Here is a 13,638-nt window from a genome sequence, read left to right as displayed (position 1 = left end):
GGCTTACAGTTGTTTATTTCCAATGTGTTCCCGGGAATTACCTAACTTTTCAGAGAAGCATCATTGTCATTGATTAAATACTATTGTCATACCTATCCCACAAGGTTGACATACAATATGTAAAGAAACGTATGAGTTTGAACAACTTTAATAACATAAGGAATTGTGTGTCTGGCTAGCTACAATATCCCCAGAGCAGAGGCTGGGTCAGCAGGATGAAGTTATCAGGGTCTCAACTGAGAGAGCCATACTCAGAAGCTTGCATACCTATGAGAGTACGGAACTGGCTCAGAGGTTCGATCAAGTAATATATGCAAGCTTATGTTTCTACATCTGTAGCAGAACTTCTCACCTCTCTCTGTGTGTATGTGTGAGAATAGGATTTGTTTTATTTTCTGTAATTTTTTGTAGTTGCTTATCTATTTAGGAACCTACCGTTCTCTGATTCTGCAGCATGCCATATTCTGTCATCAAACCCAAGACTTTCTACCTTGGCAGGGTCCATAGTTGACTTTTCCCTTATTCTTGTGCCATGTTGTGCAGCTTATGTCATCTATCTGTGATCTTAAGTCTTATTGGGAATTACATAGAATTTAATAGACATGTGTCTAAAGTTGTGGATCAGCCAATCAGGTAGACTATTTTATGTTTAGATTTTAGAGGGCATTAAACCTCCCAGGTAACAATTTTAAACTTTAATGGTTTTCCTTAACAATAATAATTCATACTCATAAAACACTCAACAGTTCATAGATATTCACATGTTATCTTGTTTGCTTGATCCCCAAGGTAGCAATGGACAACACTCACCCTGTGCTCCCAGTGAGAGAGCCAGGGGTGAAGGAAGGAAGGAAGTCAGTATCAGCCGGCCACTAAGTGGTGGAACTCTGTTTAGAACCACACAGCATGAGTCCTAGTTCAAAGCTTTTCCCACCTCAAACTTGTTATCTTTCCCAAAGAATGGCTGGCTACCAGTGGGACTCCTGTCCTGGAATGGATGCCATTGGGACTACAATATCTGGCTGCTGTTGTTGAGCAGGACATCGACCTTAAATTTAGATTTAACACTTCCAGTTTCATCTAGAAAATGGGAGCATGTATAGGAAAGGTAGACTCTGAGAACAGATTTCTAGGTTAGAAAAAGCAAAATCAAGAAGCAGAATGGACAGGTGAAAACATATGGCAGAAAAGGAGAGAAAGAAAACTTGGAGGCAAACCAAGACCAGCAGGATAGAGTTAGAGAGAAAGGGGAGAAGAGGTAAAGGAAAAGAAGTTGGAATGGAAGTAAGCAGAGATTAAAAAAAAAAAAAAAGAGGATCCAAGGGAGATATGGTGTGTGGTGGTGATGTGGCATTTGGAGTGAAACAGAAAAAGAAAAGAGATGGCAAATGAAAGTAGAGAAACATAGAGAAGGAGGGAGGGCAGGCGGACAATGAGAAGAGGGAGGGAGTTGGTTTGATGTGAGGTTCTGACTTGTGACCAGGTCCCACCACCCCTAAACTCTTCTGAGTCTTTTGCCCAGGTCTGGTTTTGCCTCTTGTCTGTGCCTGGGTCTTGGGAGGAGCAAGCTCTGAAAGGGTCTCCCCCTTTTGTCCTGAGATCCTGTCTTTTGAATGCTGAGGTCTATGCTTCTCTAGCTTACATAACCACCCAACTAATAGTCGTGGACAACAAAATCTTTGTGCTTGTGCCAACTATTTCTTCCAGGTGACAGTGACTCTTACATGTGGAGGCTGGCCTTGTTCCCCCTATGTCAGTTGGTGTATGTCAATGGAATGCATACAATTTTAAATAACAAGGTTAAATAACAACATGCTTACATCAAATTTTCTTTTGGATTATATCACAGATTATGCCATGAAAATCAGCGTGGATGTCAGTCTAGTCTTATCAAGAATGAACTCAGTTTATAAAAGTGTTCCATTTCTTTTTTTTTTGGTATTGGGGATTGAATTCAGGGGCACTGGACCATTGAGCCACACTCCTGGCCCTATTTTGTATTTTACTTATAGAATGGGTCTCAGTTGCTTAGCTCCTGGCTTTTTCTGAGACTGGCTTTGAACTTGTGATCCTCCTACCTCAGTCTTTTGAGCTGCTGGGATTACAGGCATGCACCACTGTGCCTGGCAAGTGTTCTACTCTTTATGTGTGGAATTTTAAGAAAAATCCTGGTAGTGATGATCTAATAGGCTTTTGAAATCAACTGATGGCTAATTTTCAACCAACAGAATCATAACCTTAACAGTTTAGTGGATATGTAAGACCATAATCTAGCTAGAGGAATAATCTCTCCTATTTATTATAGAGGTTTTTATGAGACAGAATCAACAACTATTTATTATAGCATCATAAAGTGAAAGCCTTTCCCTGAAACAAACACAGAATTTCAAAATACAAACTGGCAAGTGTTTTTTTTTTATTACCTTTGATATTGCTAAACATTAGATTTTCATATGCTTAGAATTCCACTCTTCCTTCTGCAAGACTTATAATTCTTAACAATCCATTCTTCCTCAGATTTCATGTGGTAAAAATGGTCGTTGTACCTGACAAGGTTTCCATGATAAACTTTCTTAGTGGAATATCAAACCACATATTCATAATATGTACTTACCTCTTCTTTAAGCATCCCTTGCTTGAAATCAAGCAATTTTTTTTTTTTAAGATTTGGGAGGTTAAGATAATAATTATAAAAATCTTTTAAAAGGAAATAGTAAAAAAAAAACTTACTTAGTCAGTTTCCTCTTCTTTAAACCATTTTTACTCCTGAGAAATTAAAAAAAAAAGACAAATTTATCTGGGCAAAAGAATTGATTAATATAATGATTAAACTTGAAGAGCTTTAAATAATTATACTGGCATCTCAATTTTATTTAATTTTCATTAAATATACCTCAGGTGTTGTTAAATTACTTTTCCTTACATTAGACTATAACGATAATAATTTTAGATCCTATTATAAAGATTTTTAGATTGTAGGAACATATTTGCACTTCATAGTTCATATTTGCCAAAGAACTGAGTTCTGGAAATACTATTTTTAACTCCTGGTAAGTAAGTTGCTAAAGTATTTTGTAAATATATAGAAGTCTACTACCTCTCTTGCAGGTTCTGCAGGCAAGAGGGAAGAATTGGGGAATAAGAGGGGGGACTAATGATGAGAAGATATGTTGATTTCTTAATTAAAGAATAAAATAACCTTTTCTGACATTTTCATAGGGTATGTGAATTCATGCTATCAAAGTGGACATGTAAATTTACAATTTTCCTATAGCATTGCTTTTATTGTTTTGAATCAGGTTTTAAACATTTTAAAGAATTACACGTCTTATTTTGTTAATAATATATAAACTGGAACACAGGAAATGCTAATGCATGCTTTGTTTATTTACTTTTGCTTTAGGGTACATAGGGTAATTGTTTTCATGCAACAGGTAAGATAATTAAGTTACTTAATGCTAAGGTAGTATCTATTGAAAAACCGATATTGTGTTTTATTGTCTTATATCAACAATGAATGTTAAAACATAATTGAGTGTATAATATCATAGTAAATGTTTGTTATAAGAATTTTCAAAGGTCTTTAAATATTTTTAATGGAAGCACATAAGGTTTCAGAAAACAAAAGTCTGCAGTAAATAAGCAGCTGTGATAGAAGAACCTCATGAAACAAACTATTGATATTAAATTTGTGACTGTTTGGATGCCTCTCTTCCTGAAGGCCTCAGGCAGAATGAAGTAGTACCTTGTCTGTGCTTTCATAGCACTTTGTAAATGGAGCAGTTCTCATTTTGTAAGATTGTAAGGTGCCTACAGGCCTCCTGCAAGACCAAATTCCCCCAACACCTCACGGAGCACACAATGGTTGGTCAATGAACGCTTATGCAATTGAACTGAATTGAAACACATCTTTGCCATGTTATCCTCACAATTTCATTTAATGATTCAATTAAGATTTGGATAGTAGACTTGGTCTTGTGAGATCCTGTTTGAGACAAAGGCTTGTGGATGGAGAACTCATGCATGTCAGGAATTTAGGGCAACATCTATAAAGGTAAGTGGTTTTGGGGGTACTTTTTATTTCTTCCCATTTCTAAGTGAAGACAATCCGTTCAGTAGTTCCTTTCCTATTTTGCTTTTCTTATTTTCTTTGCCTTCCATAATTGAAATTTAGAGGGAAATTTAAATTCCAGTGTTTACTCTACTTCTCCCTTATCCTTTCAAAAAGCCAGTGTAATGTTGGGCACAGCTATATCATTTAGGCATTTGGGAACTTAAAGAAATACTGTTATGGCTTGGATGTGAGGTGTCCCCCAAAAGCTCATGTGTGAGACAATGCAAGAAGGTTTGGAGGAGAAATGATTGGGTTATAGCCTTAACCTGATTAGTGAATTAATCCCTGATGGGATCATCTGAGTGGTAACTGGAGGCAGGTGGGGTGTGGCTGGAGGAAGTGGTTCTTTGAGGGTGTGGCTATGGGGTATATATTTTGTATTTGGAGCGTGGACTCTCTCTGCTTCCTGATCATCACATGAGTTGTTTTCCTCTGCCACACTCTTCTGCCATGATATTCTGCCTCACCTCAAGCCCCTAGGAATGGAGCTGGCTTTTTATGGACTAGGACCCCTGAAACTGTGAGTCCTCAAATAAACTTTTCTTCCTCTACGATTGTTCTGGTCAGATCTTTTAGTCATAGCAGCAAATAAACTGACTAAAACAAATACCTATTGATGCTTTTTATTTTAGCTCTTGTGATAGTAATTACAAGAACCCCACATTTACTCTGTGTAGTAAGAGGCAGCTACTTTAGTACTTTATGAAAGAGTAATGTCAGGGTAGCTGCATACAGCTCTGGTAAAGGCATGAGGCTGCCAACATATATTGAGATTGGAAGTGAACAAAAAACACTTCCTATCCAAACATCTTGAAGGGAAACTAGGAGGAAAACAAATGTATGTGAGAGGGTGACACTGAATAAATTCAGTGCTGAAATATTAAGCTGCTACTATTCAACAGCTGTGTAGAAACTTGGTTAATGGAGGGAAGACACATTTTTTTTCTTTCAATCTTATTCATTACTGAGTGCACTTTCCACGTAATATAAAATTCTATATCAGTTATTTCTCATGACATATTGCCACAGTTAAGTATATGTCTTTATGATTTGTGCACAATGTTCATTGTTCTGTTTAGATTTTGCTGATTCCAAAGTGTTCCCATATCTGAATACAGGACCAATGTGACAGGATTGAATTATAAGACGCCACAGAGGTATCCATAGAATTTTCCTACATTTTCAATTTCTGTACTAATTGCAAGACTAAAACGAGGAAAAAATTCACTTGTAAACAAGTTAAGCCTGCACTAGCAATTTTAATTCAGCAACATTATGGAAAGAGCTAGTGTGCGTAACTGCTGCAGTGAAAATTTTAGGTAATGTATGGGTATTACTTTTTCACCACAAAAGCTTTTCCTAATAACCAACAAATAACACCCATCAGAGAGATAGGATCATGCACTTCTTTTAATTTTCTCTGTCACTTATATTAGGGAAGGTTTAAAATCCCAATGACTTCAAGAAGCTAAGATACACTCTTCTTAATTCTTTATGGCTGTGGCAATCTTGGCCATGCTGGCATTCATTCCAAAGTAGAACATGAAGCAATAGCAAAGACATAGGATTTATTATGATTCAAACAAAACTCTAAAAGTCTCCAGTTTTATAAGCACCACTTACTCTTTCATGAGCTAAACAGAAACCATCTTAAAATTTGAAAAAGACCTTTAGGGATGTGTCATTATCCAAATTCAACAAGCAACAACCCTGAATGAAGCCAAACACTTTAAACTTAATGTTGCTTTATGCTTAAAATGCCAACTGTTCAGGAGTCAGAACAAGCAGATGAATACTTAAGAACAGCAGGGGAGTGCCTGTGGTAGTAACAAGAAAAAGGAATAACTTTGAAACTAGACAGAGCTGGTTCCAATGAGATGATTTCTTTTAATAGGAAACAAACTCCAAGATCTTTAAGTCAGAAATCCTTGCAAAATACAATCCTGAAACTAACCTAACCAGGCACAGTGCTGCACACTGCTTCTGCTACTGCTCAGGGTAAAGATTTGAGCAACACTGTCTCCTAATTTCCACACAAAACACTAGAATAAGGGAAGGGCTTAACAAAATCAACAGAAATGTGTTTTTCCAAGAAATCAACAGTTTTGAGAGGAAGCTGAACAGGGTGTTAGGAAGCATGTGGGGTGTGGCTCTGTTATCTGTGGCAGGTGTTAACAAGGTAGATGAAATATGAAGACAAATGTATCTTAAGGAGGATTCAAAAGGACTCATTAGCAATGAAAATATCCACAAGTCATGGGAGAAAGCCAATGGCAGGGAATTTGAGTGGTTATGTGAATAATGAGTTCTACTTGAAGGGATAAGAATCAGAAAGCTTTCTTTTGTATCTGACACAGCACAAGTTTAGGGCTGAGAACATAAATTATCTTCAGTATACTTTCACTGGTTGATATGCATGGAATTTTCTATTGCATATACTCTGTTTTGCCATCTCTTCTCACCTGGAGACAACCACTTACAGTCTCAGGATGGTTCTTCTAAAAACTGAAGAGTTCCACCCCACCCCCGCCCCCCAAGTTGATTCTCATGCTGTTTGATCACAACTGTAAAGAACAGACTTTGAAAGGATGGATGAAATTAGAAGATGTGTTCACTGGTAGGACCGTAGGAAAGACATGCATATAAGCACAGGCCCACCTGATAGAAGCTTAAAGAACTGTGGAAAATGAGAAAGTCTGAGAAATAAAGGAAAATGAACAAAGTTATATCCAACTTTATTTTGTTTTAGTTTAAAATCCATGGAGGATACTTCAAGGGTATTCATTACAAATGTTGTAATGATAAATCCTTGAGGACAATTGGTAGATGTTGAGTTGAAAGTCAAGTATAAGAACAGCATGGGGGTACCTGTGGTAGTAACAGGAGGTTACAATGCAATTTACTTGTACTGCTCAAAACTGAAAACTAAAGGATGCTAAATACTGAAAACACTCAAATGGTTGATTATAATGTGATTTACACTGACAACTGGCATAACAACAGATAACAGTGACCGGCCCTCCTCATAGAGCACATCATTTGACTTTATTATATATGCATCATTGTCTACCTTGCTTCCAAAGCTCTCTTCTATTCATTTTATTTAAAGAAAATGCAAATTCTGGTATTAACATTCTTTGTTTTGATAGTTTGTTTTTATATTTTTATATATCGAAGCATTGTGATTTGAAATCCTGCTCCCTATATTTGAACTTCTGCTCCCTATATTTATTCTGTGCTCAGAGAAGTAGAAGAACATTTGAGTAGTTGTCTTTTTGAATGAATACCTCTCCAGATTGCTTTCATCTCTGTCCTACTCTCTATGAGCCATCTTTCTGATTCATGAGATATTTTTTATTGATTTCTTTTGAGTCCTTCTCAAGTTGCCCACATTTCTGGATCTGCCTTTATGTATCTTAGTACCTAAATACCATGTGTTAATGTTTAGGACGATGACTTTTGTCAGCTCCCTGGGAAACTGCTACCATTTCTCTTATAGCTTGGGAAAAGAAGTGACCCTTTTGGGTTCTTATAGTCTCTGAGTTCAAGGGTATTATTATATTATTATTTATTAGAAAAACAAGATTTGATTATAAAAATGAAGTCAAGAAAATAACAAAGGAAGTTGCTCTTTTTACAGAGAAAAGCACAAATTTGGGGGGTTAGATTTCTTTAAAAATTTTAAGACAATTTTATATTGGTATGTGATAATTACATAGAATAGTGAGTTTTATTGTGGCACATTTGTACATGCACATAATTTAATTTGATCAATTCCAATCCCCAGTACCTCCCCTGGACCTCCTCCTGCTATCCTATTGGTCTCCCTTCTACTTTCATAAGAATCATTTTTTCTCCCTAGCTTCCACATGAGATAAAATACGACTCTTGATTTTCTGAGTCTGGCTTATTCAACTTAATGTGATACTCTCTGTTCTATTCATTTTCTTGCAAATGACATAATTTCATTCTTTATAGCTGAGTAAAATCCATTTTGTATATATAGTACATTTCCTTTATCCACTTATCTATTGATGGATACCCAGACTGCTTCCATGATTTGGTGGTTGGGAATTGTGCTGCTATAAATGTGTGCATATGTAATATGATGACCTTAATTCTTGTGGAAGAACCCAGATTTCTTATGTGATAGTGTATGATATTAGGGCAATTACTCTCCTTAAATCCCTATTTTCACATGTCTAAAGTGGGACTATAATACTCTACGTGGGATTATGGGGAAAAATAAGTAATTATACAAAGAGGCTTATACATAGTCAGTTATTTAATATTCAGTGAGTTCAGATTATTTTTAAAAAAGAGGTCCCAAATACAGAGTGTAGACTTGTTTATCTACCATACCATATTCCTATCTCTCTAATAGATGGGGATTGGAAGGAAAATGGAAAGCATCATTTACACAGATGAGAGGACAATGAGTTGGCTCTATGAAGAAATAGATGGCAAGTAATAAAAGAAGGAAAATCCTGCCAAGAACATCACTAGAAGAAAATTTAAGTGGAAAAAGCATTATAGGCATCTTGGTATCATAACTGCTTTAATTCATTTTAATATATGAATAACTATTTTAGATTCTATCCAATAAATGAAATAATCAAAAAGAAAAATTTTCTTTTTGTTTACTTTTTGAAAGCTAGCTTTTAAAGACTTTGTGTTAGGTAAACAGTAAAAAAAATCACTTACCAAGGATTAATATAAAATGCCAAAAGATAATCAGTCCAAAGACATGAAGGTAGCAGGGTTAAGAAAGCAAATATACTCCTACGCCTGTGAGCATTAATAGATAACAGATGTAAAGATGAAAAAGTGGCAAGAGTTAGTAATATAAACTGTGAACAGATATCAGTAAATTACCTACTGGGATCAATTAATATGACAAGCACCTTAATTACAATTAAATATTATTTCATTCTGTGAAATTCAAAAAAGTAAGGGCTTAAGTGCTACAATATTGACAAAATCAGTTTTTATTCACACAAAACCTTATTATAATCAGATAGATTTCCTTGAACTTACTTTGTGTCAATTAGTCTGCTATTAGGTGATTACATTTTGCATTCAGTTAAATGAGACTCTTAAATGGCTCATTAGTTATCATATGTCTTATTCTTAGATATCAACTTTCCAAGGCTGAAACCTATTTTAAGAAACTGTTATAACCTCATTTGATAACGAAATAGAAACTTCTGTGTGGAGGTATAAATGGACAAGTTACTTATAATGATTCTGATGTAGAGTAAGCTTTGGGGATACATTCTAAACTGCATGATTACATTTCTATATTTTGAGTTTAAATTGCTACAAAATTTCTATAAAATGTTTCTTAAAGAAGAGAAATATTATGATACTCAGTTATCACTCATTCAATATCAACAGCTCATCAATAGCAGAGTCTAAAAATCTCATTGATACTCAATTGAGTGGGAACAAAATTATTTAATTTACTTTAATTCTAATTCAGACTCTTGATTTAAAATGCCTGGTTTGACTCCAATTTCAGATATTCAAGCCACTTGTAAAATGGAACATCCATTCATGTAGATTTAAAAATATCCTGGGGCTGCAGCTCTAGTTATTCTCAGAATGGTGGGGAGATGCTGTCATCCTGTCACTTCGGTTACAAATCCCCACTGAGATATCCATTCTCAGTCAGCCAGAAAATGCTGCTGCCGGCAAAACTCTCCTTGCCAAGAGTAGTAGGAGAATTTACTTGATTTTATAGAAAGGTCCTGATGTGAATTCTCTTTTCCCTTGGTTCTCACCAAACTGGTCTCTCATAAGTTTTACAAATTGTGAGTGACTAAGAAGTTAGTTAATACATAGTTCTCCTGAGTCACATGTGCAATTGGGTCATTTCCTAGATGGTTATATTACCAGTCGTGGGATGAGTCTTTCTATATCTTGGGATGAGTCCTGTTTATTGGCCAGGCAAGAAACAGGCATCATTAAGTCAATCTCTTAATCTTGGGATGAGTGCTGATAAATTTGAACAAACCTACTAATGTTTCCTAAATTTCACCATCTAGGGATTATGAAATGTTCTTTCTTTATGGTTGGACTAATCGTATTTTAATAGCAAAATTCTCTTCACGTTAAAATTTTAAAATGGCAGGCCAGGTGTGGTGGTCCACACTTGTAATCCCAGTGGCTAGGGAGACTGAGATAAAAAGTTCCCAAGTTCAAAGCCAGCCTCAGCAATTGAGCAAGGCCCTAAGCAACTTAGCAAGACTCTGGGGATGTGACTGAGTGCCCAGTAACTGCACCCCCCTCCAAAAAAAAAAAAAAAAAAAAAAAAAAAGCCAGCACAATGTATTGTCTTGTTAAAAACGATCCTATTTTGGGGGGCTGGGATTGTAGCTCAGTGGAGGAACACATGCCTAGCATGTGTGAGGCATTAGGTTTGATTCTCACCACCATGTATAAATAAATAAATAAATAAATGTCCATCAACAATTAAAAAAAAGAAAGAATCCTGTTTCAACCAGATTTACAACTAGTGTGGGAATCATCTATACTCAAGGAAGTAGAATTTATATTCTAAAAAAAGTTCTCCCTCCCTTATTGATTCTGTAGGGTAAAATGTCTAGTCTTTCAATCTATTTCTTGAACCATTTTGGGGTTAGAAAATGGGGGGCAGCAGGAGGCGAATCACTTACCAAGGATTAATAAGAAATGTATGAACTTAAATATACTTTGTTTCTGTTGCAAGCAATCATGCAAACTAGATCATATAAGGAAAGTGGCTTCATGTTCAATGTTTACTTAATCGGTGATTTTATGGGTGTAGTTCAACTAGATAGGACAGTTAATTCTCATTGTTAGGTATAATATCATTTTATTTAATCTCTTGAAAATGCTTTTCTAATTCCCCAACTACCTCTTCCCCATAGGATCTTAATACTCAAGCATAAAGAAAAATGAGGCCATGTATTCTTGTGGGACATCTCTGGCTTTGATATTTATTTACCTGCAAGTATGAGAGATGAGAGCCCTGGGCTGTACATTTCTACTTAATTTTTTAACAAAAGGGGTGGCTTATGTCCCCAGGCATTGGAATTTGAGTTTAAAATGGAGATGCTGCTCTGTCTTATCCTGCTTCAATGAAGTCTCCCCTCAGGCCTTTAACTACCACTTGTTCAGTGTGGCTCCTACATTTGCCTCCTTCCTCAGCATGATTATGGGCTCCTTGCATGAATGCATTAGTTCTTTGTTCAATATAGTAATACAGAATAGATTAGGGCATTTTCTCTACTTCAGTGTTAAGTTTGTAGAAACCAATATATCCTGTGGAAATCTAGCCATTGAAAGTCTACTGTTACTGAAATCATGAAAGAACAATCAGACAAAACTACTTATCCCTAAAGATGGTAAAATCAAGTTTAGAGCACACACAACTTATATAAGATATCTACAGGCTTGTTCCAAAATACTACTCACCAATTGTAGGGAAGTTTCCCATCCCTCTCCAAGGATGCAAAGTTGACAAATGTTCCTGCTCCACATTCCCTGTTTGAAAGGAACCACAAATCAACTAACTGCTCGAGAGAGCACTCTTTACCTGACATAAAAATAAAGAGAGCCTTTTACAGGTTTATCATGACAGCATTAAATTTTTTTAAGCTGATGAAAGTTCTGTTTCATAAAAAAGAAAAACAAAACAAAATAAAACAGTCTCTTGTAAGACTCCTAATTAACTTATTTTGAGTCAGAAAGAATTCAGCTCATAATCTTTGTCAAAAGGCATTCATGATCCTAAAATAAATCTTTGCACTATTTGGAAATAATATTTTCTCAAAAAACCTTCATTAGTAAGTATACAAACTTTCCTAGATAAACTGAAAGTCCCTTTGTAGTGCTTTTCGGGTTAAGTTTTGTTTTATAGCACTCTAATTTCCTTCTTATAGTGATAGTGGACCAAGTTGAATTGCTTACTTCAATATTTTTCTCTTATATTGTGGTATCCTTATTATTTACCCCTTGAGATAAGGGTGATATGTATTGAAATAGGTTGGCTTCTGACATGTCTCTAATCCAGAATGGTTTCAATTAATCTGTTAGTAAAAAAGACTATTTTTTTTTTTTTTTTTTTTTAGCTTTCTCAGAAAGCGAAAAGATCTGGATGCTGTGGCACACACGTGTAATACTAGCAGCTTGGGAGGAGGAAAGCCAGCCTCCGTAACTTAGAGAAGGCCTAAGCAACTTAGCAAGACCCTGTCTCTAAATAAAATATTTAAAAATGGATGGGGATGTAGCTCAGTGGTTAATTGCCCCTGGATTCAATTCACTGTACCAAACAAACTAAACAATAACAACAACAACAACAAAAACTGGGCAAAAAGATAAACATGTACTGATTCCTTCTCCACCTTTTGACTAATATGCATTGAGAAGATAGCTACTGGGCTCATGCCTCTCATTTTTTCTAAATGTGAAATTGATGGACCAATTTTGTATTATTTATTCAGCATTGAAGTTAATTACTTCAGTTATCTGCTCTTATTAGGATATTATAAGAATAATTTTTTCTTTTGAAAAACATACTAATATCATTGTATCTCATGTGATAAAATTACATATTACCAATGTATTTTCCCATTTTGATTTCCTATATATGGATCTCTTACTTTCAATTCAGAAGTTCTTAATATGGAGTCCAAAGATAGAATTTAGAGCTCTATGAACTTAAGTAGAAAAAAGGCAAGTCTTCCTTTTAACAAACTGTAACTGAAGTTTAAAAGTTTCTTGTATCAAAGTAGACAACAAACCACCACATCAGTAGTTGTGATTTGCTAACAATAAAAATTACAGATACTTTTATATAATAGACTTGCTGCATATATCTTGAACTATTTATTATTCATCCAAATGAAATGATGAATTAGATAGTAATTATTTAATGTATTAATAAAAAATCAAAATATACTTGTTTTTAAAATATATGAGCATCATGTTTTAATATAATTATATAATTCTATGTGTTTTATTTTATGCTCTTAGAAAGCATTATTCTCTAAAGAGATCCATAATTCTCACTAGACTGCCAAAGATCATGGCACAAAATATCTTGGTTTTAATGACCAGCTGAATGAATTAGATCTGTCCTTGCTAAATATCTTCTTTATGCATCACAAAAATTCTGTAGTATGCCCTCATATATACCATTATTTTCATTACTACATCTGTTACCACAACTCGGCTGTCAGGATTATGCACCAACACTTACTGCATACTTCCCATGCTATGTTATTACTGCATTATTGCTCTTGATAATCCACTAATGAAGGGGTTGTTATCACCTCTTCTTGGTATAGGTTCTTTCTTGCCTTCCAGGACACCACACTCTTAGTTTTCCTTCTACTCCACTGGCTGCCTCTTGCCCATCTCTTGCTGTCATCTTCTTTTCTTCCTGGAAGTTTTCATATTGTTATCTTCCATGCTCCACCCTGGGCCTTCCTTTACTTACATTTACTCTCTGACTTTGGCCTAGTCTATAGCTTTAGCAC

The 13,638-nt window shown here is 35.4% G+C and overlaps 1 protein-coding gene across 1 annotated transcript in view; it reads right to left on the bottom strand.

Moving 5' to 3' along the window:
• Nucleotides 1-13,638, bottom strand: part of Ptpro (protein tyrosine phosphatase receptor type O) — a 108,972-nt gene that overhangs the window by 26,215 nt on the left and 69,119 nt on the right. The window contains exons 16-18 of the mRNA XM_076855342.1: nucleotides 11,573-11,641; nucleotides 8,819-8,902; nucleotides 2,731-2,766 (exon numbers count right to left, since the gene is read on the bottom strand). Of these exons, the coding sequence (XP_076711457.1) occupies nucleotides 2,731-2,766; nucleotides 8,819-8,902; nucleotides 11,573-11,641 (189 nt within the window). The remainder of the gene's footprint in view (nucleotides 1-2,730; nucleotides 2,767-8,818; nucleotides 8,903-11,572; nucleotides 11,642-13,638) is intronic.

The sequence above is a fragment of the Callospermophilus lateralis genome, chromosome 4, assembly GCF_048772815.1.
Source record: "Callospermophilus lateralis isolate mCalLat2 chromosome 4, mCalLat2.hap1, whole genome shotgun sequence".
NCBI lineage: Eukaryota > Metazoa > Chordata > Mammalia > Rodentia > Sciuridae > Callospermophilus > Callospermophilus lateralis.
Note: the sequence above shows the minus strand (reverse complement) of the source record. Positions and strands in the feature narration are given on the sequence as shown.